The 22921-nt window shown below is 34.3% G+C and overlaps 2 protein-coding genes across 2 annotated transcripts; both read left to right on the top strand.

Moving 5' to 3' along the window:
• Positions 1-387: 387 nt before the first annotated feature.
• Positions 388-16241, top strand: Smp_165520 (Protein C6orf152, putative; the record flags this gene model as incomplete). Its single annotated transcript, XM_018792541.1, has 7 exons — positions 388-423; positions 4883-5191; positions 6099-6377; positions 7603-7740; positions 11426-11866; positions 14200-14267; positions 16115-16241. 7 exons carry the CDS (start codon positions 388-390, stop codon positions 16239-16241), a joined length of 1398 nt encoding a protein of 465 aa, XP_018644006.1.
• Positions 16242-18426: 2185 nt separating this feature from the next.
• On the top strand, positions 18427-22921 carry Smp_165500 (CCAAT-box DNA binding protein subunit B,putative; the record flags this gene model as incomplete). Its single annotated transcript, XM_018792540.1, has 3 exons — positions 18427-18776; positions 20497-20572; positions 22583-22921. The coding sequence occupies 3 exons, from the start codon at positions 18427-18429 to the stop codon at positions 22919-22921; spliced, it is 765 nt and encodes a 254-aa protein (XP_018644005.1).

Below are 22921 nucleotides of genomic sequence, written 5' to 3'. Positions count from 1 at the left end.
GCAAGGTTGTCAACGTATTAAGTAGCATTTGGTCTAAGCTGCACAACATTGGCCATGGAACTATATAGTTCCATCTTATGCGTAGCACGGGGTACTCACTGGTGGTCTGGAGCAGATGCGTGACCAAGAGACCATAGGAGAGGTGCCTCTAGTAAAATTAATAAAGTCAATGTCAAAAGTCAACGACCTGCAGGACCATTTATATTGGGGATTTATTTATCACTGCATGAGAGTGACTAGTTTTCATAAACTTTTATGAGGCACTATAGGAAGTTCAGACCAACTTAAAATCCTTAATTTACGCTCATCGTGGTAAAAGAAGTCTTTTTATATACATACAGATATACGTAAGTTATACAATCGATACGACAGAGGTATTAGTTACTCATGGCTGAAAATGGATTCATATGTCACGGTAAAAATGTAAGTCAATTAAAGGGTGTTCATGATTTAGGGTGTAACTTTATCTGCTAGATTCCACGCACAACAAAAATTGACGGTTACCAAATGCTCTAAAAAATGAGAACCATATTATGCATAATGTGTAACGTTTGATCAATCCCTGTTAAAATAGGTGTATGCTTTACGAAGTGTTTTTTAAAAACTCTCACTTCAAATTCATTTCGGTAATCGTCATTTTACATTTTGGAATAAGCTTTTTGTTCAAAAGATGTTTAAATAATCTACTGAAAAACATCATAGATACTAATAAGAAGTCTTTGGATTCCTCTGTATCATATCATTGCTGGGGAGAATAAAATACATGTTGATAGAAATATTTTCTAAAATACAGTATTTCACCCCGGATTGATATATCCGTGTAAATGGAGAGACTGGCCTGGATATGCTGAGGCGTGTGAAAGATAGTTAATGCATTGTGGGAAGCTTGCAGAGGAATACGTGAAAACTTTTCATCTGAGGTTATTAGTACATGTGACACGCATATCAAGCTATCTCTTTCTTTGTTTTTCAGTCATGGATTGCATGGGGGGTGGATCAGGAAATAAATAGGGTCATGGAAATCAAGAAGCGGATTCATTTTGTGTATTTACTCACTGTTACGCCTTGTTTTTCCACAAATTTCAGACTCTCTGGCTTAAAACTGTGCATTGTTCTTGTTTCATTTAACTAATATCTGGTTTCAAACTAATGCTTTTTTATCGTAACCGAATTATTTTATAGCAAAAAGATAATATTAATAATTTTGATGAAACAGCTCACTTATGTATATAAATAGAGGCTAATGTTTTACAACTTCATCCTTATCGACACTACATGATTAGTTAGTCAAGAGACGATTATACCGTGACCTCTTTTGAGTATAATATACTTGAAGCCAAACGTTTATAGAATAAAAAACAGAGAGGAATAAAACTGAACTAATTCTGCTCAGAAAATCTCTTAATTACTTACTTACGCCTGTTACTCCCAATGGAGCACAGGTTACTGATATGTTGCTCTCGCTTTGTCGATCCGCACATTCACACCTGAATACGATCCACCGTGCTCATCAGTGATGCTACCCAAATATATAAAGGTTTTTATATGCTCCGAAGCTTGTCCGTCAAGTGTGATTTGATTGGTGCATGTTGTGTTGTATGGGAGATTTTTGCTTTCCCTTTGTGTATGTTGAGACCAGGAGCTGCACAGGTTGCTGCTACACTTATCGTCTCCTTCATTATTGGTGCATTTGCGATAGCAAAGACAGCTCATCTTCGAAGGCTAGATTGTTCAGATGCATCTTAGCTCTACATTGTATCCCGCGCTTCCCTATAGATGTTGACTTCTTCATGATCCAGTCGATCACCGGAGGAAGAGGAAGGGTGAGAGTAAACAACCTTGCCTGACACCGGTCTCTTCTTGGAACAAGTCTGTGAGTTGTCCTCCATGCACCATTTTTCAGTTTAATCCGTCATTAGAATTCCGTATGATGTTGACTATCTTATTAGGTACGCAGTAGTGTCGAAGAAGCCTCTATAGTATTGTCCTGTCCATGTTAACAAGTGCTGTCTCGTAGTCAATGAAGCTGCTGCAGAGTGGTGAATTACATTCAGCTGATTGTTTCACAATGATCCGTAGTGTTGCGATCTGGTCGGTACACGATTGATCCTTACGGAATCCAGCCTTGAAGATCCTAAAGCGCTTCACTCACGTGTTTGTCTGTCCTTCAGTGTTGGTGATTACTTTGCATTCATTACTTTTCACTGATCGTTCTGGTTTAAGATAATTTCCAGGGAGCTTCTTTGTTGTATCATACAATTGTCTCATGTTTCCTTCTCTTGCATTCTTTTCCGCCGTCATCGCTAGATCTTTCACATATTTACGCTTTTCGGCTCCAATGCTCCTCTCCACTTGCTTCTGTGTACTCAGCTTGTGCCTTGGAGTTTTTTGCTCTTGCTTGGCTGATATTGATTGCTGTCTTCTTGTTCCTCCTTTCTTGAATCAACAATGATCCATCCATTTTAATGGTGCTTCTTGTGGCCCACAACCTCGTGACATGTTGAAGTGATTGCCTCCTTCATTTGTTTTCAGTTGTTCTTCACGGTAGTTCCCTCTCTATTGAGTAGTTCGTGAAAGACCTTGGACCTATTGCTGAAGGCTATCTTGAATTGATTGAGTCTGTCAGTATCCCGAGGGGAAGATATACTACACTTTTATGATGTTGTCCGCCCTGTTTTCCAGTGTTTCTTGAGTTTCAATTTCGTCTTGGTGACCAGCATGTAATGATCTGAGGCTATATCGGCTCCTCCACAGGTTCTCACTGCCTCCATCTTTCTGTGTAGTGTGATCTTGTGAAATCCGTGTGGCTTTTTGTATGCGTTTATGTGGGAATATCGTACCGCCAATGAGCAGTTTACTGAAGGCACATAAGTTTGCAATTCTCTCACCATTTACGCTCCTTTCTCCTAGTCCATGTCGTCCAATGATGTCTTCATATCCGTTGTTGTCCATTTCAACCTTGGCTTCTAGGTCTCCCACCAGAATATTCAAGTCCTTTGTTGAGAATTTCTCAACTATTGACTGCAGCCTATCATAGAATAGATCTTTAAGGTCTTAATTGTAGTCGTAGGTAGGCACATAGCATCCTATGACTTTCGTAGTGATGCCTTCTCTCTTTGTTTTGAAGTAGGCTTTGATGGTCCGCGGTTCACGAGATTCCCATCCTGCAAGTGCATTTTGTGCTTGTTTGGATAGCATCAGTGCAACTTCTTATGTGTTTGGAACATTTTCTTCTTCATGGCTGAAGTATAACAGCAGCTCTCCTGAAGCTATTCTTTGTTGTCCAACCTGCGTCCAATGTGTTGCACTGATTCTAAGCCCCTCTAGTTTGTATCTTTTCATTTCTGCAGCAACTTGGATAACCCTCCCGGTCTCCCACACTGTACGAACATTCCATGTACCTAAATTAATGGTTGTCCTGGTTGTCAGAAGGGGCATCAGACTCGTGACTTCCGAAAGAACTCGGCTTTCACCATGAGGCGTCAGAACTCTTCTAAATGAAGACTTTCTGACTCCCAGGGCAGAGTTTAAATGGTCTGAATTATTTTTTCTGCTTAGCGTTTTTTAGCGAGTTAGTTTTTTACGTTGTGGAGGCGTTTACTCCATGCCCAACCCTCCTGCTTTATCTGGGCTTGGGACCGGTAGTAGCTCAAGGGGGGGTGCTCCAAGAGGACACTATAAAACCTCTAGTAAGTAAATTTTCTCCCCTTTATGTAGGCGTTGTTGAAGTTCATTACCTTTCTTACTTAAAGTGACTGTTGAAATGCTAATTACTAATATATTCTAATATAATTATCAGAAAAGTAGTACATAGTACTTGTTTTAAATTTAGTCTGTATCTGTGTCTGTAACTTTTAATTCTGACAGATTTCTTTAGTTTACTTAATCTGATAATTTAGAGTGTGTACTAGTATTTATAAGAAATCATTAGTTAAAGATGTAAATTGGAATTAGAATTAGACTCTCATAATTTTGATCAATTTCTTCAAAACTGTGAATATGCCTTGCTGCAAGGTAACTGTCAAACATAAACCTGATTTTGGTTGTACGTTCCTGAATGCTCCTAATCATTAAATAGTGATTTTTAGTGATATAAACATTTAATAGGTAATTTATTTTAGTCGAATTAGTCTATATTTTAAAAAGTCTGTATCGTATTAACTATAGAACCATCAAAACCTAACGTGCGTTGAACGATTGTTTGACATTACTATGCCGTTCGTACTTTGCTGGGGACCGCTCAATTGGCGTAGTGAGTAATTGGAGATGTTGGACAATATGTTTAAGAATAGGCCAAGGTGGAATAGATTGTTTATCATCCTCAATGTAGTGAGTTGTATGATTTCTTCGTTCATATCTTTTTGTTCCGTCTTCTCTATCATATCCTTAATTTTTAGTTTGTCTTACAATGAATGATACAAATTTTATCCAAGTGTACCAATGAAGTTTGGGAATTTGGATTAGTGTACATTCTTCGAAGGCTCAGAGTTGTTCGATTGACTGAATCTCAGATCTTATGATGAGTACAGTATAGTAAGTCAAGTGAACCGAAATCCAACAATTCATATTCCAATTACAGCTGTTTTGCTATGATCTGGATAACCGAATAGCTCAAGACTGTTTTAGTTATCTAATGTCAACATCATCACACTTCAAACTAAATAAATTTAATTTAATGGATAACTGAATATTTACTCTGTAATTTAATTATATTGTAGTTACAGAAGACTCAGAGATTTTTGTTTAATTCAAAGTGAGATTTTGAAAAACAAACTGTCCGGTGGTCAAACAGTAGTTGTCCACAGTTTTCTCATTCTAACTTGATTTCCCACAACTTTTACTTTTGAATTTTGATCATCACTACTTTTCTTCAAATTTATAGATGAATACTTTTTTATTCACAGCATTGAAGAACATCAGCTATAAATCAAAACTATCACAGCATAATCCAACAATAAAACCTTCATCTCAGTCAAGATTTGATCATGTATCATCAACATCTTCATCGAAGAAGCCAAATATCAACAATAAACTCTCATCAGGATTTCTGGAAAGATGGGAATCAAATCAACTAGCGTTAGCTGATGCAAACAGTTTGATTGCACAGTTGAATAAAGAATTGAAAGATTGTAAATTAGAATTAAAAACTTTACAAAGACAATATAAAATGCAGGCTGTACGACTGGATAAAGTAAGTTATATCCGCTTTTTAAAAAGTTACTTTAATGTTGGGAGTAACAATGATTCCCATTAAATCTGTTCAATCTGGTTGGCGTATTCTTAGTAAGATTTTTTTCTACGGGATGGAGATGCCGGCTCCATGCCCAACTCTTCTCCTTTACCCGGGCTGGAGACTGGCAGTAACTCTAACATTCAGTTGTCCCCACTTGCATGCTCTTTGTCACTAAACTACTACTCTTTGATGTTATATGTACATCACAAAACCCGGTATAATTCACAAATACACACAAATTTATATGATCCGTTTCGAGCAATGTTCAAACGCGTAATTAAGTAAATGGTTTTTGAGTAATTCAACTATTAAGTAACCACTCAGCTAAAGAAAATGATTGTGTATGTAATTTAATTTTAATTTCAACCGTTGCGCTACCAGTACATTGATTGCTAACAACTGGCTTGAACCACTTGTCATGATATTTGGTTTCAATGGGAATATGAGAAGTTAGAATATCATGACCTGGTAGGTTACATTGATCTATTTTATTTATTGTAATTGTATTGTAGTGAACAAGAACACCAGTGAGGACAATCGAATGTATTTGAATTGATAAATACAGAACATCTTATTAAAATCTGAGAACTAAGCAGCAAATACTTAATTTTCAAAATATCAACCAAATTTGACTGTTCCTTTGTAAATGTCAATCAATCGTCTTAGACTTCCCTATTCCTTTATTTTCATACCAATCGCTTTCTGTTCACGTTATTTCATCCTCTATCTTCTCGAACGTCTACTGCCAGACATTCTATTCCTGACTAGCGAAATATACTACTTGTGTCGATATAAGTAGCACACACCACAGTATAACACTGTTTCATATAATGAATACTTATTATTATTTTAATTAATTAATTAGGCTATAGGACAAGAAGCTGATATGCCACAAATTGTTGATCGTTTAAATTCAGAAATACGTACATTACAAATTCGATTACGTGATAAAACATTACAATCAAGTGCGGATCAAAGAAAAATTAGTGAATTACAACAGCGGATTTATTTATTAGAGAAAACATTTGATGAAAAAAATAATCAATCTCAATACACTGATGAAGGTTCAGTGATATCACACAAACGAAACAATAAAACTCATGATATATCTATAGAATTGCAAGAAGAAAAGAAGAAAAATTCGGTAAGTATTTCAATAGGCAAAATACAATATATAAGCAAAGATGGATAGTGGCTACCAGTGGAATCCAAGACGCGCGTTTCGTCCTATTTGGAACTCGTTGGCTGGATGTACCTGCACCTCAGAGTTGATGTTCACTCTGGGACTCGAACTCAGTACCTTTCGCTAGAAACTCCATCGCGTTATCCACTCAGCTACTGAGTCCTGATAGCCACTTGTTTGTGCAATGGAGTGACTGACCAGTTGCAGTCCTAAATATCAATGGGAAGATTCAAGCAAACAATACTAAGTGAATTTAAAATACAATATAGTATTTTCGGTGAGACTATAATGTATAGACAAATCAATTAAATCAAAGATAACAGGTATTATATTTTGGTGCGAGACTGATCTACTCATTTGAGTAAATACAATCTTGGCATTAAAGATGATATCAGTTCGTGATGTAAACATTAAACCTTATTCCTAACCCTAACGTTCAACTGTAAAACCCAATCCTAGTCCCTTGCACTAATCTATAACCCATAGTTAGTAGATGAATATTTTCAAGGTCATTTCAGTGTTGCTCAAAGGTCAACCATAAATTATAGTCTCATCATGTTGTTATCAGTAGCGCACACCATAGTAGTACTAGTATTAATATTGGTTGTATTAATAATAGTAGTGATGATAAGAATAATAATGATAGAAATCATAACATATAGACGATGTTCTTCATGAAGAAAGAATTAGTTTGTGGTACAGATGGTATATATGATAACTATAAAACTTGGGATATGAAGAAAACTAGAATGAATTCACCTGAATCATTTCAATTGATTCTCAATGCTGTCACCCGAAGTCTCCAATCATTGGTTACGACAGCCGTGCAGACTCCAACCACACATTCTGCATCTATCCAGATGATACGTCTGACTGTTAATTGCTTTCAGTTAAATGTAATCCCTTAGTTACACCCTTAGAATTTAGAAACTTACTTATGTGCTGGTACTATCATTCAGAACTACAAAACATCAACCGCTGCCTGAATATTTCAGTGTTAATCTTCGTCAAACGTGGCTTTGGTTAACAGGTACTTAAACACCTCAAGAAACAATAGTTTTCATAAAACTTCAGATTAACTTTCTCGTCGTTTAGCGTCGATCGCTTTTAATGAATGTCACTAATAAATTTATTGTAATTTAAAACTCATTTAGTATTTCTTTCAAAAACTTGTTTTACTTTGTAGCAATTAAAGCATCAATTAGATTTGTTAACAAAAAGTCACAAACAACAAATCAATATGAATAATGAAAAACTTCGAAGTTTACAACAAGAATATCAACATTTAAAATCTAAACTTTATGAGAAAACTCAACAACTTCAGGTAATTCATAAATGATACTTTGATGTGTTTCGCCTACCCCGATAATTCTAATTCTTCAGTTCAGCTAAAGTATATATCAACGCATATTTTATCACGGTGCACTGCCTCACCGAACGACGCTCGACGGGGGGCTCGAACCCACGACCCTGAGATTAAGAGTCTCATGCTCTACCGACTGAGCTAGCCGGGCTACGTATGCTTGAACACCGATTACCACGACGCGCTATGCTGACTAGTGTAGGGGATGGTTGGAAAAGAGTTAGGGGCGGTTAAACCAAAACGTGGCATCACTCCTTGAAGTCACTAACTTCCAGTCTGAGCCATGTTGGCAGATGCAGACTACCTGGTTGGGGTCCGCGTGACTATCGTAACCAAAGGTTGGAGACTCTAGGTGACATGGCTCAGAATCGATCACAATGGCATAGGTGTATACACTCTTTATCTTCCCTTAAACCTTAAGATTAAAATTGCTTCATAACTTTCTTCCTTCCTATACTATATCCTTATATACAACCCATCTTTTATATACTACCGCCACTAAATTAACTATTTCTATGAATCCGGTGTTCATCTTGTTGTGCTAACGAGATATGGCAACTTCGGCCGATGCATATGTGTGCCTGGTCCTACGTTGTAGCTGACTGACTGATATTTTATCACGCATACATCCTTCATTTTCTAGTTGGAATACTAGAAAGCAAGCTCGTTACCTTATATTGTTATTACTAAGCTTAAAACTCATCATACAATACAAGTCTGCAAAGCACCCTAAATCATAGTAGGTACAGTCCCAGAACTAGATTTAAATTTAATTAAAGGGGAAACATCAACAGAAATAGATGGTTTACGGTAAATGGTTTACTTACTTACTTACACCTGTTACTCATCATGAAGGAGCATAAACCACCCACTGGCACTCTCAATTCAACCCTGTCCTGGGCAATCCTTCCCAGTTGCTATTCATTCTTCTCATATCTGCTTCCATTTCCGGACGTAGTGTGTTCTTGAGCCTTCCTCCTTTTTGTTTCTCTTCAGGATTCCGAGTTAGGGCCTGTCCCGTGATGCAGTTTGGTGATTTCCTCATTGTATGTTCGATCCACTTCTATCGTCTTTTCCTAATTTCCTCTTCAGATGGAAGCTGGTTTATCTTCTCCCACAGAAGGTTGTTGTTGATGGTCCAGGTCGACGGATATTGAGTGTATTGTGTAGACAACTATTTATAAATACTTGTACCTTCTTGATGATGAAAAAAACACCAACCAGATTGTATCAGTTAAAGGGTTAAATGTAAATATAGAACCGGGACAATATGAATTTACCATAAATTCTTTATTTGATGAATACGTGCTATCAATCAATGTATAGTAAATTACGGAGAATAATTTCCTAAGTTTGTCATTTCCATTCATTCACTCATTCATAACAGATAGTAATTAATTTGTGATACATTTTAAAACGTTATTTGAAAAGATACCTTATGATAATTTGAATATATATTTCCCAGTGATGTTTATTCTAGACAGACTGAAGCATCGATTCGATGGTTGGTTCCTTTATTGTAGTTTAACCATTTGTATCCAATGAACCTTATAGGTTCAGACTCTATTTTTCAGGCATACGTAATAACAGGTTTGAACTACGATGAAAGTCTCTTTCCTTGGAGACCTGGAATATTCTATAGTAGAGCTGTTGACAATGATTTTGATACCAACCACCTTCAAACTTTGCAAGAATCCTTGATTCTTTAATTGATTTTCTATCATTAGTATACCTGAACAGCGTAGAAGTTGGGAAAAATTGTGCCTCAACCAAAGTTACTATACCATACTAACACAACAAAATGAAGCCACCAAAATCAATATCAAATGAGTAAGAATAATAAGATTATGGTTGATGAGAAAAACTAAATATTGAGAATGGGATTCATAAAGACGAAACGAAAAGATGTGTATGAAGGAATACTGGAACTGTAGATCCAAAGGCATGATAATAAGTTAATAAATCTATGCAGTTGAGACCTATTCTGAGCCATGTCACCTAAAGTTTCCAGCTACTGACCTCTATCATCACTCAGACCGTAATTAAATAGCCTGCACCTACCAATTTGATTCAATTGAACATTTAATAAATTTATTAGCTGATCTAAATTGCTTGTTTTAGAGTTACTATAGCCTCATCCCACATTAGCATAGATCGTTTACCGAGCTAGATAGTGGTTGGATATAAGTAATACATGTTCTGTGCATCTCAGAGGCGTCTATTGAATTCTGTCTTTACTTATTAATCTGCATCAAACTCATCGTTACTCAAGTGGTCGTTCAACGATATACAAGAAGCGCTTCGAAAACACTTATCATCGAAAATCTCCAGCGTATTAATGTCTTCTAATTTCACATACCATGTTCTTCAGATGTATAGCAATACAGAAATATTCACCTTGTAGTATACAAGTCCTTTTGGCTTTCAGAAGGACATTTCCGCTATATTCAACTATTTCACGTATAAAACAATCCCGAAGAAACAGCTTGTACTTATTGAGAATGAAAGAGCTTACTATACATGGTTTTATTGATGATCCATAAAGTAATTAAATAACAGTCATGTGACTGGTAATGACAGGGTTTACGAAAAATTCCTACATTCGTCATAGAAAGTTGTGAATGATGGAATACAGTCATAACAAAAGCGAAACAGTTATAACTGATAATACTGAATATTTGTCAATCTAATTTAGAAGTTGCATTCGATGGATAATTAATTGATGACTTAATTCTTTAGTGATTTTGTGTCTGTTTTGAAAAATAAGTGTACTTGGTTTGATCCACTACTGATATTATAATCTCCCTTCCCAATATTTACTCAATATGAATCCTCTTAGACTATTTACTACATTTATTAACGTTCAGTTGATTATGCAACGTTTTTATTCATTCCCAAAGCTGCAAGCCAGAACACTAAATGAGTTGGCTTAGATTTTCAGATTTGTGTGATTATGTACGTAAAATACAAACTCTGACGCCTCATAAATGATAAACCTCAGTATGTACAAAAACTAGGGCGTTCGTAGTATAAAACGGTGTATTATATTTGTGGATTATATGCTGTAATTTGTCAATAATAAACAATCTGACAACGGTTTTTACGTTAAATAAAATCTTACATCCAGGATAATATAAAATACTAGAAACTCATCAAATCCACTTGGTGTTGTTCTTTGTATCTTTCCATTTTTATCTGGGACTGCGATTGATCAGTCTCTTGTTGACATATGTGCATTCTGTGCGGAATGCTTCGATATTCTTTTAAGTGACAACCTTTATAAGCAAAGATGGATAGTGGCTAGCAGTGGAATCCAGGACGAGCGTTTCGTCCTATTTGGGACACGTCAGCTGTATGTATCTGCATCTCAGTGTTGATGTTCACTCCATTGCACAAGCAAGTGACTACCAGGACTGAGTAGCTAAGTACATAACGTGATGGCTTTTGAAGCGAACGGTACTGGGTTCGAGTTCCAGAGTAAGTATCAACTTCGAGATGCAGATAAATCCAGCTGACCAGTCCCAAATAGGACGAAACGTACTTCCTGGACTACACTGTTAACCATTATCCATCTTTGCCTAGAAACGATGAATTTATGATGAATTTACTATTATTATTCTTGTTCTAACTGTAAAACTTTTCACAGGAGAAAACAAAATTACTTGAGTTACAAAATGTTTATAGCCATCGTATCCCAAGAAAAAATATCATTCTGGGTCATTTACCCACTTTGTCATCTACGTGTTCTACAAATGATATTGATAACTATATTAATGATAATAAAGAAGCAATACAAAAATCCAATAGTCAATTAATGGATCAAAATAAATGTAACTCTGGTGATAAACATTCATCTATGCTACCACAAATAAGTGCTAATGATTACAATCACAATAAAATCAATGTCGATGTTTCATCAACATCATCATCATCCCAAAATGTCGATAGATGTGACCGATTACAGCAATTGCCTAATATACAGAATGATATGGAATCTAATTTAGAAGTAAATCAATTGATAATGATGAATGGAAAAGTGAGAAAACTATCAAATCATGAATATGAAAATTCATCTCAAGAAGTCATTGTAGGTTTTTGTTTGTGTCATTTGCTGTTATTATTATTATAGAATCTTTGCGAATATCAGTCAGTTTACTGTTTACTTTACTGAGTAGTTCTAGTTAAACAGTAATTAAAATATCAGGGAAACATTAGGGAAATATAAAGTGAAAAACCGCTCTTAATCATGAACCCACTAGTGAATAACTTCAAGGGTATTCACTAACTTCCAGTGAAAAGCTGTGACCAATAGGAATCAATTATGTTGTAGCGAGATAGGTATCTGAGATGATAGCAGTTGTTCATTGCACTCTAGAGGTAATAGGTTGAAATCAAAGATGTGGACCATTAGTTTTTGATTCAGTGTTTTAAAGGTGGTGTTCTTGGTGTATGCTCAAAAGTCTTAGGTTCAGTAACTGGTGTGGCTGTGAGTGGGTACTTCTAAATATTTTCGTCTTAGGATGAAACAACTTTAGTTTTCTCTGGATTACAGGTGTCTATCCGTATTTTACCCCACTAGTTAATCAGAATTCAATGGTACATATTTTCAATTGACAACAATTCTTAATGAATTCCCTTGATCACCTCATGTCATTTGTGCAGCCGCTTTCACATTCAACAGAGTTTACCTTTAAACAGTTATGATACTCCGTTAGAGCTTTTGGGAAATCCACTTAAAAGTTAATCAGGACCAAAAAATTAAATTCTGGTCTTTGTAAATTTGCAAACATCTAGAATTTTTCTAGATAGTATTTCGCATAAGTTTATGAAGAAAAGGTCATTGTATCATATATAGTATGTCGCGTGAACTCACTGATCAATATCACGTGCCCAGCTACCATTCAAAATCTTAATTCTAATTTGGTCTGCTGTTTATTTAGTAGCTCAGTGTCTCTGACTTGGTCAATAACATGTCTAACTGTCAATATTGATCTTTATCAAGCAGTTAGGTTTTTATTAGTCTCCCATTCGCTTGCTCCTTCCTATCCCTAGTCTTCGAGTACAGAAGTAGCAACCAGCCTATACGATGTTTATATTTTAACAGACGTAGTTTATATAGAGACATTTCAGACAATATCACATCATAAAATAGAAAATGACAATGATACATAATTTTGTTAATTGAGATCATGAACCAATTGACGTTAGACCTGGAAGCACCATATATCCGTTTCGTTTTACTGTGGGACTCCTCAGCAGTGATCGTCCACGATCCCGCCTCGCGAGATTCGAAACCAGGATCTATTGATTGTGGTGGATCTCAGCAAAAGAGTCTAGTCAAGATATAACAATACGCAATGTTACCAATAATATACCAAAAGAATGAACACTACAAACCTAAGCGTATGTGTATGAGTAACGCAAAAATCAACAAATTACAGTTACACTGTAAAACGATATATTGAACAACAAAATAGTAACAGCTGTTATGAAATGAATGTTACTTGTAAGCTGCTCATTGAGATAACAACCACAAATGATTTCACTTGATTCACCAAGGTTCCTCTGCATGTGGTAGCATCAACAGCATAATGAAGAAGAATAAATCCGATAGTATTATTTAATAATGATCCGGACTAAAACTCCAACAAGGTGTGTGAAGACCTAGAAGGATGTTATGGTATTATTATAATCTTCAATCAAAGGCCGCGGTCAATAAAGCAGGAGAACAGATGGCAGAGATAGCGTTTATATTTATATTTATATACTATGTTAAGGCCATATAACTTATTCTAGCTTCTGAACAGGCCAATTTACCCATTCTTCTTCAGTCATGTTTTGAATTTATCAATTATTTTCTTGTAAATCTTGACTGTTTTTAAATGAGCGCATATGTGTGTACACTTCTTAACCCATCCATCAGATGTTTGTAGATTATTTTTGTGTGACCACAAATATCGATTAACGCTTGACTAAATGGAGTCGGCTCACACGCCTTCTGCACCGTGCGTCACTTCACTTTGCTCACTTCTCTTAGTTTTGTCTATCTGATTGTCCGTACAGATCAATGATTGTACGAAATATATGTATTCAAAAGTCATTTCTCGTATTTGACTTGTTTAATTCCGTTATACACCAACTCTGATTAAGTCAATAAAATATACGAGGAAAGACGACATATATATTTCGACAGCAATCATTCAATAACAACTATTCATACGATCTACTTGGATTCAGATCCCGAGCCACTAAAATTGATTTCGCTGTCTTCATTTTGTTGTGTTCATGTGATGATACGGTAACTTAGGCTAACGCACAGTTTTACTTGGCTTTGTATTCAATAAAGTTATTATTCTGCTTTAAAAAAATAGAAGTTTCTGGTTGCCTACTGCATTTTAATTCAGATTTCTTTTTAAATAGTCGCACCAAAAAAAGTTCGTTTCCTTATTCAATTGTTCTTCTACATTTTTAGCAGAATCATCAAACAAGTAAGTCTATCGATTAGAAACATAAAAGATCTTTTATTCCTTTATTCATTCTGATATGTTAACTTGATCATGTGCTAACATCTATCAACCTAATAGAAAAATGGCTGAAATCACGAATTGGTTTCAATTATATAAACCATTTTGTCTCATTAGTACACTCCTCTCTCCAACTATTTCAACAGGCATCGAATCCATCTAGTCAAAAGTCGATGGTTCCTACTTCATAATATAATCTATTTACTATGTAGCATAACGACCATTAAAAGTGACCGGTGAAACGTGTCCGATGCTTGCCATAGCTGAATCCCACAAGCTATACGGACCTCAACTAGAACTCCAGGGTCTTTTGTTAAGGTTATTCAATAGTGAGAACATTTGGTAAGTAATAAATAAACAAGAATATATGACAATACTATTATGAAGAGCCAGTTATATCAGAATACAATGACATCATTTTTCCAATAAGCTATTCACCAGGATTTTAATTACATCCAATCGATCATCAATAAAAATGAAGAGAATAGTGATCTGTAAGTAACGGTAAACTCATCAGAGACGGAAATAAGCATGGTCGATATTGTTCAACTGGTTACAGTCAGTATGTAATAAGCGTGAATGTTTATAATCAAATACCGAAGGAAGTTTGTATTTTACCATGGAATTTCAGATTTACGAATAAATGGAAATTGCAGAGGTCTACACAAACTGTCGGAGATTAACGGAAGCACTTACTTCAAAAAATACTTTACCATCAATTCAATTAAATTTGACTGCGATACATTGAAAGATATTTTTTAAAAAGTTTATATTGATGTAAATTCCTCCATAATGGTGCTATGAATATTAAAGTGTGCAATGTTGTAATCCGCGATTTGTTAGCCATTTCATTGAATGGTAGGGAGTTCATTTTAGAAACGTAAACCAATTCCTGCTCTTTAAACTTAATTCAATTATTGTTGCTTCGTGTGTTTCTGTTACTTAGCCATTAGGTATCATTGTGCATAATTTATTCATTACGTCAACATATAAACTATTTTCATAAATTCTAACACTCCTGTATAGTAACATCAGCTTCCAAAAAACTTAATTCCTACACGAAGAATTCCAGTGACGTACTTTTAAACATTTGCAGTTTCATTAGTTCTGAAATGTTTGTGTTATTTAACCAAGAAAATGACCGGTATCACGGACAATTAAGTCATGTGTTAATATAAGTTCCTTTGTGGAGCTTTTGTCCGTTGTATAAGCTATTACATTGTACATCATTATTCATCACTTACAGATCATTGTTGTTACTCTTAAGTCTTCACAATCAAAATGCGTTCATCACATCTAAACAGATCCAACTTGTATAAAAAATTTCATAGACTAACCAACACAAAAAAATTAGTAATGTATAAAAACACTACTCAAACAACAATGTTTCTCGAATATTTGAATTCATGAGGTGATTAAAGCTAGATCAACATGGAAAACCTGGAAGCACTAGATGAGAGTTGCGTCCTAGTATGGGACTCTTCAGCAGTGCGCATCCATGATCCCATCTCATGAGTTTCAAACCCAGGACCTATCTAGCTTCAAATAACTCATGAATTCAACTATTAGATTACTATCATATCTGCAAAACCTTCTCTGATTATAACAATGTTTTTTTCTGAGTGCATCCACTTAAATGAGTTGTTTTCGAATATACAATTAATTAATCATGACTATATGTGTGTTATTAAGTTTCTTAAATGAATTTTTTTTTCAGATGAATCCAATCTTCAAAGCAATAAAGTAAAGTAGGTTATCCATGTTATTGTTTTGCAAATTTGCTGTCGAAATTTACTTAACTCAAATTCTAGATTAATGATCAAAAGAATTGATGAACTTTCTACTGACTTGTTACTAGATGAGTCTTTGAATTTTTTGGTGTGGAAATTGGTGACCGTAACGCTAAATCATGAAACAACTAAAATTGGAAATGTATAATACTAGCTGATAATGTATTCGTCGTATTTTTATAGACATCAAACGTGCACTTAAAGTCCTGTGTTCAACCCTCAATATAGTCTTTATGGAGCTTCCATACTATGACAAAGTAGCTGTCTCCATCTTTCATTGCTAGACAAAGTGGGATAACCTAATGACGAATACTATCTACAACTTAAAAATAATCTACATAATGTCCTTTTATTGAAAGGTTTAGCCAAATATTATGGAAAATACACTTCAAAACACAAGAATTCAATATAGAATTGTTTATTCGAATAAACTTGTCAAATGGAAGTAATAAACGTTAAAATGACTAGTAGATACTTAGTACTGGAAGCTGTATTCAAGTAACAAGTCATTGACAATCACGAAATGGCAACCATGTATTAAAGTTAACGATATTTTGTTATTGTGCATAAGTGGTTAAACGAATTGGTTTTTAAGTTCCGGCAAGTCATTGAGTCCAAAGGAGACAATGGTACGCCGATCAGAAAGATTGCGAGAACAGCTTATTAAAAGGGGGGACGAGTGTGGTGTGAGCTACTGATATCAACATAAGTAGTATATATGGTGAGTAAGGAATAGAATATCTGACAGCAGAAGATTGAGAAGATCAAGAAGAGAAGAACAGAAATAAAAAGCAATTTGTGTGAAAATCCAGGAACAATGAAACCTGAGGCAATTGAAGAACATTTTGCAAATAGTGTATCATAGCATGGTTTTTGTATTTTACCAAGTAACGTTGTAATTTGTGCTAAATACATAGTTGATTGTCCTCACCTGTGTTCTCATTCACAACAGTATCAGTAAGTCACTGATCTGATTCTTTATTTTATAGGCTCTATAACTTATGACTTTTCAGTAGAACTTCCAAAGAATTTGTCATGAAATCATTCATTAGCGAATAGACGACTATGACCAAATGAATTGGTAACTGTCATCAATATTAATCCGAATACCTTTAATAATTGGTAAAAAAAATTTAGAAAAGTGCTTTCTGCTGACTGGTCCAATGGTAGAATAACTTAACCATTAAAACTATAGTCTGATTATGCCCAAGTGTTAATCACAAGTACTGGGATGGGTAAACAGCTTCATTGAAATAGCCTTGTGATTTCGAAATCACTTTTTAGCCAGTGAGTCAAGAGTATGCATGAATTGGAAGTATTTTGCAATAAAAGCAATAAAACTGGTTAAAGTATGAGGATTTCACAAAGTTTACTTATTTTTCAAGGCCTATTATCAGTTGGCTGGTCTGAATATTGATATTGTAGCAGTACTATAATCTAGCCTTAATTGTTAGCACATATTTGCTCATACTGAAGTATTTCTTTCTGAATCATCAAATCAATCTTAATTTTCTGTCCCCCCACTAACTGATCATTCATAATGTTGTTGTTCATAATGATGTCTACTTTGCTTATCCCTTGCCACATATTTTTCTACAATACTTGGTTGACCACAAAACTCACATCTTATACAAATATATGTAATTTATATTGACTACAATCAGTAATAGAAGACATAGGAACATTTAAATATAAAATGTCGGCTGACAAACGATTGATGATCAGGCAATAACAAATAGTAGCTTTCCCATTTTTGAAGATTTCCAGTAGCATGAAATGATGGTCACATAGGGGATTACTATTGGGATATTAATGTACAGTTCAGATTTCCAACTTTTTACTTTGTGACTAGACCAGATCGTTATCCAGTTCAATGGATAACAGTTACCGCATTCTTGATCTAATTATGTTTGCGAGTAACAACTTCTTACTAGAACTTTCCGAAATCTATCTCATATTTGCTTATATATGATTTCCATAAAATAAGCGCCATTCTAATTTTGTTAATTATTTAACTATTTCTGTTTTAATAGTTGAGATCATGAGTCAATTGAAGCTAGAGGATAAGCGTTCGCTCACAAGACCGATAGATCCTAGGTTCGAATCTCACAGGGTGAGATCGTGGATGTGCACTGCTGAGGAGTCCCACAATAGGACAAAACGGTCGTTCAGTACTTCAAGTTTTTCCATGGTGGTCTAGCTTTAATTGACTCATGATCTCAACTATTAATTTACTATAATATCCACAAAAACCCCTTTCTGTTATTTCTGTTTTGTTAAACAAAAATATCAACCGAACAAATAGTAATAACAATGATACCGAAGTGAAATTAATGAATGAATTAACCGGAAAACTGCAAACTAATGATCTTTCCATTAATCACAATGAAATGAGTAAACATAATCATTCAATTCAACTTGATTTAAACTCTAAAGAAAATGAATTAACTTATGAAAATCATATATATACTACTACTAAAATGAATCATGAAAGTAATACAGATAGGAAAAACATAAAAGAAATGACTAAAAATAAAATCGAAGAAAGAAAATATAAAAAACATTTAATACAAACCCTTCAAGAAATTGATAAAAAGGAAATAAACAATAAACATTATGACAATCCTATTTCATCACAATCAAACTTATTACATAATCCCATAAACAATTCAGTTTATCATAAGTAAGTGAAAACAGTTTTAATCCATTTCTAATCTCGTTCTTTGTATTCAGGATTGAATTTTAATCATTCTTTGTTGTAAGTATCTTGCATGTATCACCTCAATGGGATTACTTGATCATAATTCTTATGAAACAAATGGAATAAAGTCCATTTCGTCCTGTTTAGGACTCGTCAGATGAATATAACAATAACACAGTGTTAACGTTCATATTCGAACTGGAAGCAAGTACTTTAAATTATTTAGATTCTAGCACATTAGTTACTGATCTGCTGAGTTTAAAGAACCATTAAATTGCTGAATGTATATGATGATTTTATCAATAATAATAAGGGTTAAGATTATTTTTTTGCAAGTAGACCATCTTTGGCGGCCTGTTTAAACATCTGGGCTACCTGTTCCTGTCATCTAGATATTTTAACAAGTTATCTAATTTCGTTTGTTTTAATACATCATTATGCCTATTAATCGCACAACCTATTCAGGTGCGTTTCTGAAAAGTGTAAAACCTTTCGCTGTAAAGGTTACAGAAGGCCTAATCAGAGATATCGTGGTTGCTGGCAATATGCAGAGAGAAGAATGTACATTATCCAGATGTCGATTGACTGAGCTGCTAACTTCTAACTGGCGATCACTCAATATTTATCGTCAGGAAGGACGAAGAAGTAAGAAACGGAAACTTGTTGAAGTACTTTGTGCTGAGAATTCTATATTGTACAAAAATATAATATTGAATAAAGCTAATAATAATAATATTCAGGAAAGGATAATTCAAACCTTTACTAACAATGATACAAACATCATATCCGATGAAAAAGTCGGTGTTTATCATGCTGTAGTAGCCAGGTGGATAATATCCCGGTTTTTGAAGTGAATGTTACTGTATTTGAGTTGTAATGAGAGTATTTAAAGTTGGGTATAGCTGCATACAGCTGATGAGACCGAAGTAGGATTACAGCATTTCCACTAATAACTATAGCCTACCTACTCCATAAAATGTAGTGATATCTTAGATAAAGTGTGTTCACTATAAAATGTCAAGGATTTAATTCTATCATATTTCAGCATTATGCAATGATTGTCTAGCTGATATTGCTTTGGAATAAAAACTTTCTATCAAACTGATTTTTTCTTCACAAACATTATGAAGTGATGTTGTAGAAGGATCAAAAAATACTTGTATGATTCTCAGATTTTGCTAAGATGTTCTGTTATTTCGTATTGCGATACATTTGATTGACCTCACTTGTGTTCTCATTCACTACACTACAACCTATTCAATTGTTTTTGTTTTTGCGTACAACTTAACTAACTTGTTGTGGTGAGATAAAATTATTTCAAAAAGGTAATGTGAGATAGTATTTACGAAACAATGCAAAAGATTTGAGTCTCACAGGGAGCATCAGTTTCCTCAAGACATCAGGTAATCTGTGTTGATGAGTACCTATTAGTTTAACGAGAGACTTAAGCTTATAGCTTCCTTCTACCCACCTCCAGTCTGCTTAGATCAAAACACAGTCTACGAGAAATTAGGTTACTTAAACTGATAGATACGTTACAACTTAATCGAGGGTATTTAATTAGTGTTTAAAGTACTAAACAAACATGACATGGTAACTATTCAGTGACCAAATAATTGTAAGTAGATTTAATACAGTTTTTACCATATTTAAGTTACTATTTATTCTAATTTTTGTGTGATTTTGTCACTTATAAAATTAGTACTGGAAAGACAAGAGAAGAAGAACTATGGAATGATTTATTTGGATCGATAAAGGATAAGGTCAATGAAACATCGGTAAGATGTTTTTTTTAGTTTATTCATAATGCACAGAATTCTATGTTACTGTAATTATTACAAATTAATACCAAGTGGGTTGATTAGTTGTTCCATCTTTGAATTTATTAAACTATATTGAACTAAACCTATAACTTAGTTTTAGCAATAAACACTAAGTTACAATGAAATCATTCGAATTTTACGCTTCAGTTAATTTTCGATAAAGAATTAACTTCCAAGATTACCATCTTAAAAATACAATAAAGGGGTTTTGTGGAGATTTCAGTAATTTTATAGTTCAAATAATGAGTCCATTGCAACCAGATCACCATTGAAAACCTGAAAGCACTGGATGGCCGTTTCGTCCTATTATGGAACTCCTCACTAGTGCGCATCCACGACCCCGCCTCGTGAGATTCGAACCCAGGACCTACTATTAGTTTAACTTCAAGAAATAATGTATCCGTTTAGAGTACTCTATTTCAAACAAGAAAATATTAATGATTACAAAGAACTGACTATGAAATATAAACAGTGGAAAGGTAAATCAGTTAATTCTCGAAATAAGTTGATATCTAACATTTTAGTCTACGATAGATTGAAGAGAATTATTCAAGTGAATTGGTGCTCTATCCATTCATTTTGTTATCCTTCTAATTGTAAATGAATAAAGGTATCATTTGATAACCGATAATAATGTGATGTATTTTTTTTGTATTTTGAGTTCAATATTGCATAACAACCAATAGAAATTTCTATAATTACAGCAATATTTATTACATAATTATTCCCATTTTTGTTTTAATAAATCAATTTCCCAAACTGACCTACCTCCCCGTTGTCTTCAAAATTGATCTGGACTTTCTCATCTATATAAACATCTCTTGGGTCTATTAGTTTATTTTAATAATGATCGTTACTAATTTAAAGTTGTATACATCTGAAGATAATCCATAGAATAAATGAATAAGTAGGATTTACTAAGCTTAATATTCTTATTTAACTGAAGGAATTCATTCTGACATAATACTCTGTTTCTTTTTTTCAGAGGAATTTATTTCTTATCCTTTTATTTAAACTTGACCATGTAGCTATGCAAAGGAAAAAGACAAAACGTTAATGGGAGCCTAAATTGTACGACTGATACGTATATGTAGATATCTAAAATTACTAAAATAGGAAGATGTAGTCGGTGATCTTTAATAAGCAAATAATTCACTTATGCTTCTCGTTTAATTAGTTCAAAGCTCACCTAGATTCACCTATCAATAATAAGTATGTCCCTATGAAAATTTTACCCTCATATGCCCTCGTACGGCTGAGAGTGGGGAGAGTCAGCTCTCCCTCTCGAATCGCTCTCACACGGCCACGTTCATACAACTACTTCCACGGAATTCCTACTCACTGCCTCCTCGCGGCACCGGTGTTGTTTGCGAAATTGAGAGGACAATAAGCGATTGTGTGGCTCTTTACCGGGGTTAGTGGATACGGAGGGTCCACCCAAGGGGAGTTGGAAAACCCCTATTCCAAACCAACGGTGAACATGGGCTCCAGAATCCTGAAGGAACAAACGGCGTACGAACCAATCGTTGGTCACAGGTTACCATGGGACTGCATCTCCTGACTTCCCTCCATTGCCTTGCGGATTATACCTACAAATGAAAGGCTCGTGGTGTGGTCCCCTAAGAAAATAGCTTATAAATAAAATAGTATTATTAACAATAGTTATTGAACGACAGTTTTTTCACATCAATAAATTTCTGTGAGACGATTATAATAACACTGTTTTATGAAGTTATCATAGCTGTAAAATATATGCAAGAAAATCTGATCCACAAACTCGAAATACCACATAATTATTACTTATATTGACGATTGTCATTTGTACCATTGCGGTATGCCAGGATGAAAAAAAGGCAATAAAAGCAGTTTATAAGTCTTATAAATTCTTTATACAAAAGTACATCCATACTACTTATATTGTATTTTGTTCTTTTGTTCCATTTATTCACTTATTATACATATCAGGAAGTGATACATCAACCTTCTAATGATGAAATCCTATTGAGAAACAATTATAACACTGTCAATGAATATACACACAATTCAAACTATAAAACAGGAATTAATCAAGAAAATAACAATGATAATGATAAAAATCATTTATTCACTTCAAAAAGTCCATCATGGTTAACATTTCATAAAACAGTTAATCAACTATCAAATGAATTCAACATGACTGATAATAGAAACTCATTGAATAATATTGAACACAGAACTTTTAATAATAATAACAATCGATTCAATCATATCACTACTTCTCAATTAGATAATATTGATACTGATATTGAAGTATTACAAATTTGA

The sequence above is a fragment of the Schistosoma mansoni genome, assembly GCF_000237925.1.
Source record: "Schistosoma mansoni, WGS project CABG00000000 data, supercontig 0252, strain Puerto Rico, whole genome shotgun sequence".
Classification (NCBI taxonomy): Eukaryota; Metazoa; Platyhelminthes; class Trematoda; order Strigeidida; family Schistosomatidae; genus Schistosoma; species Schistosoma mansoni.
The sequence above is the reverse complement of the archived record's forward strand: the minus strand, read 5'-3'. Positions and strand labels throughout refer to the sequence as shown.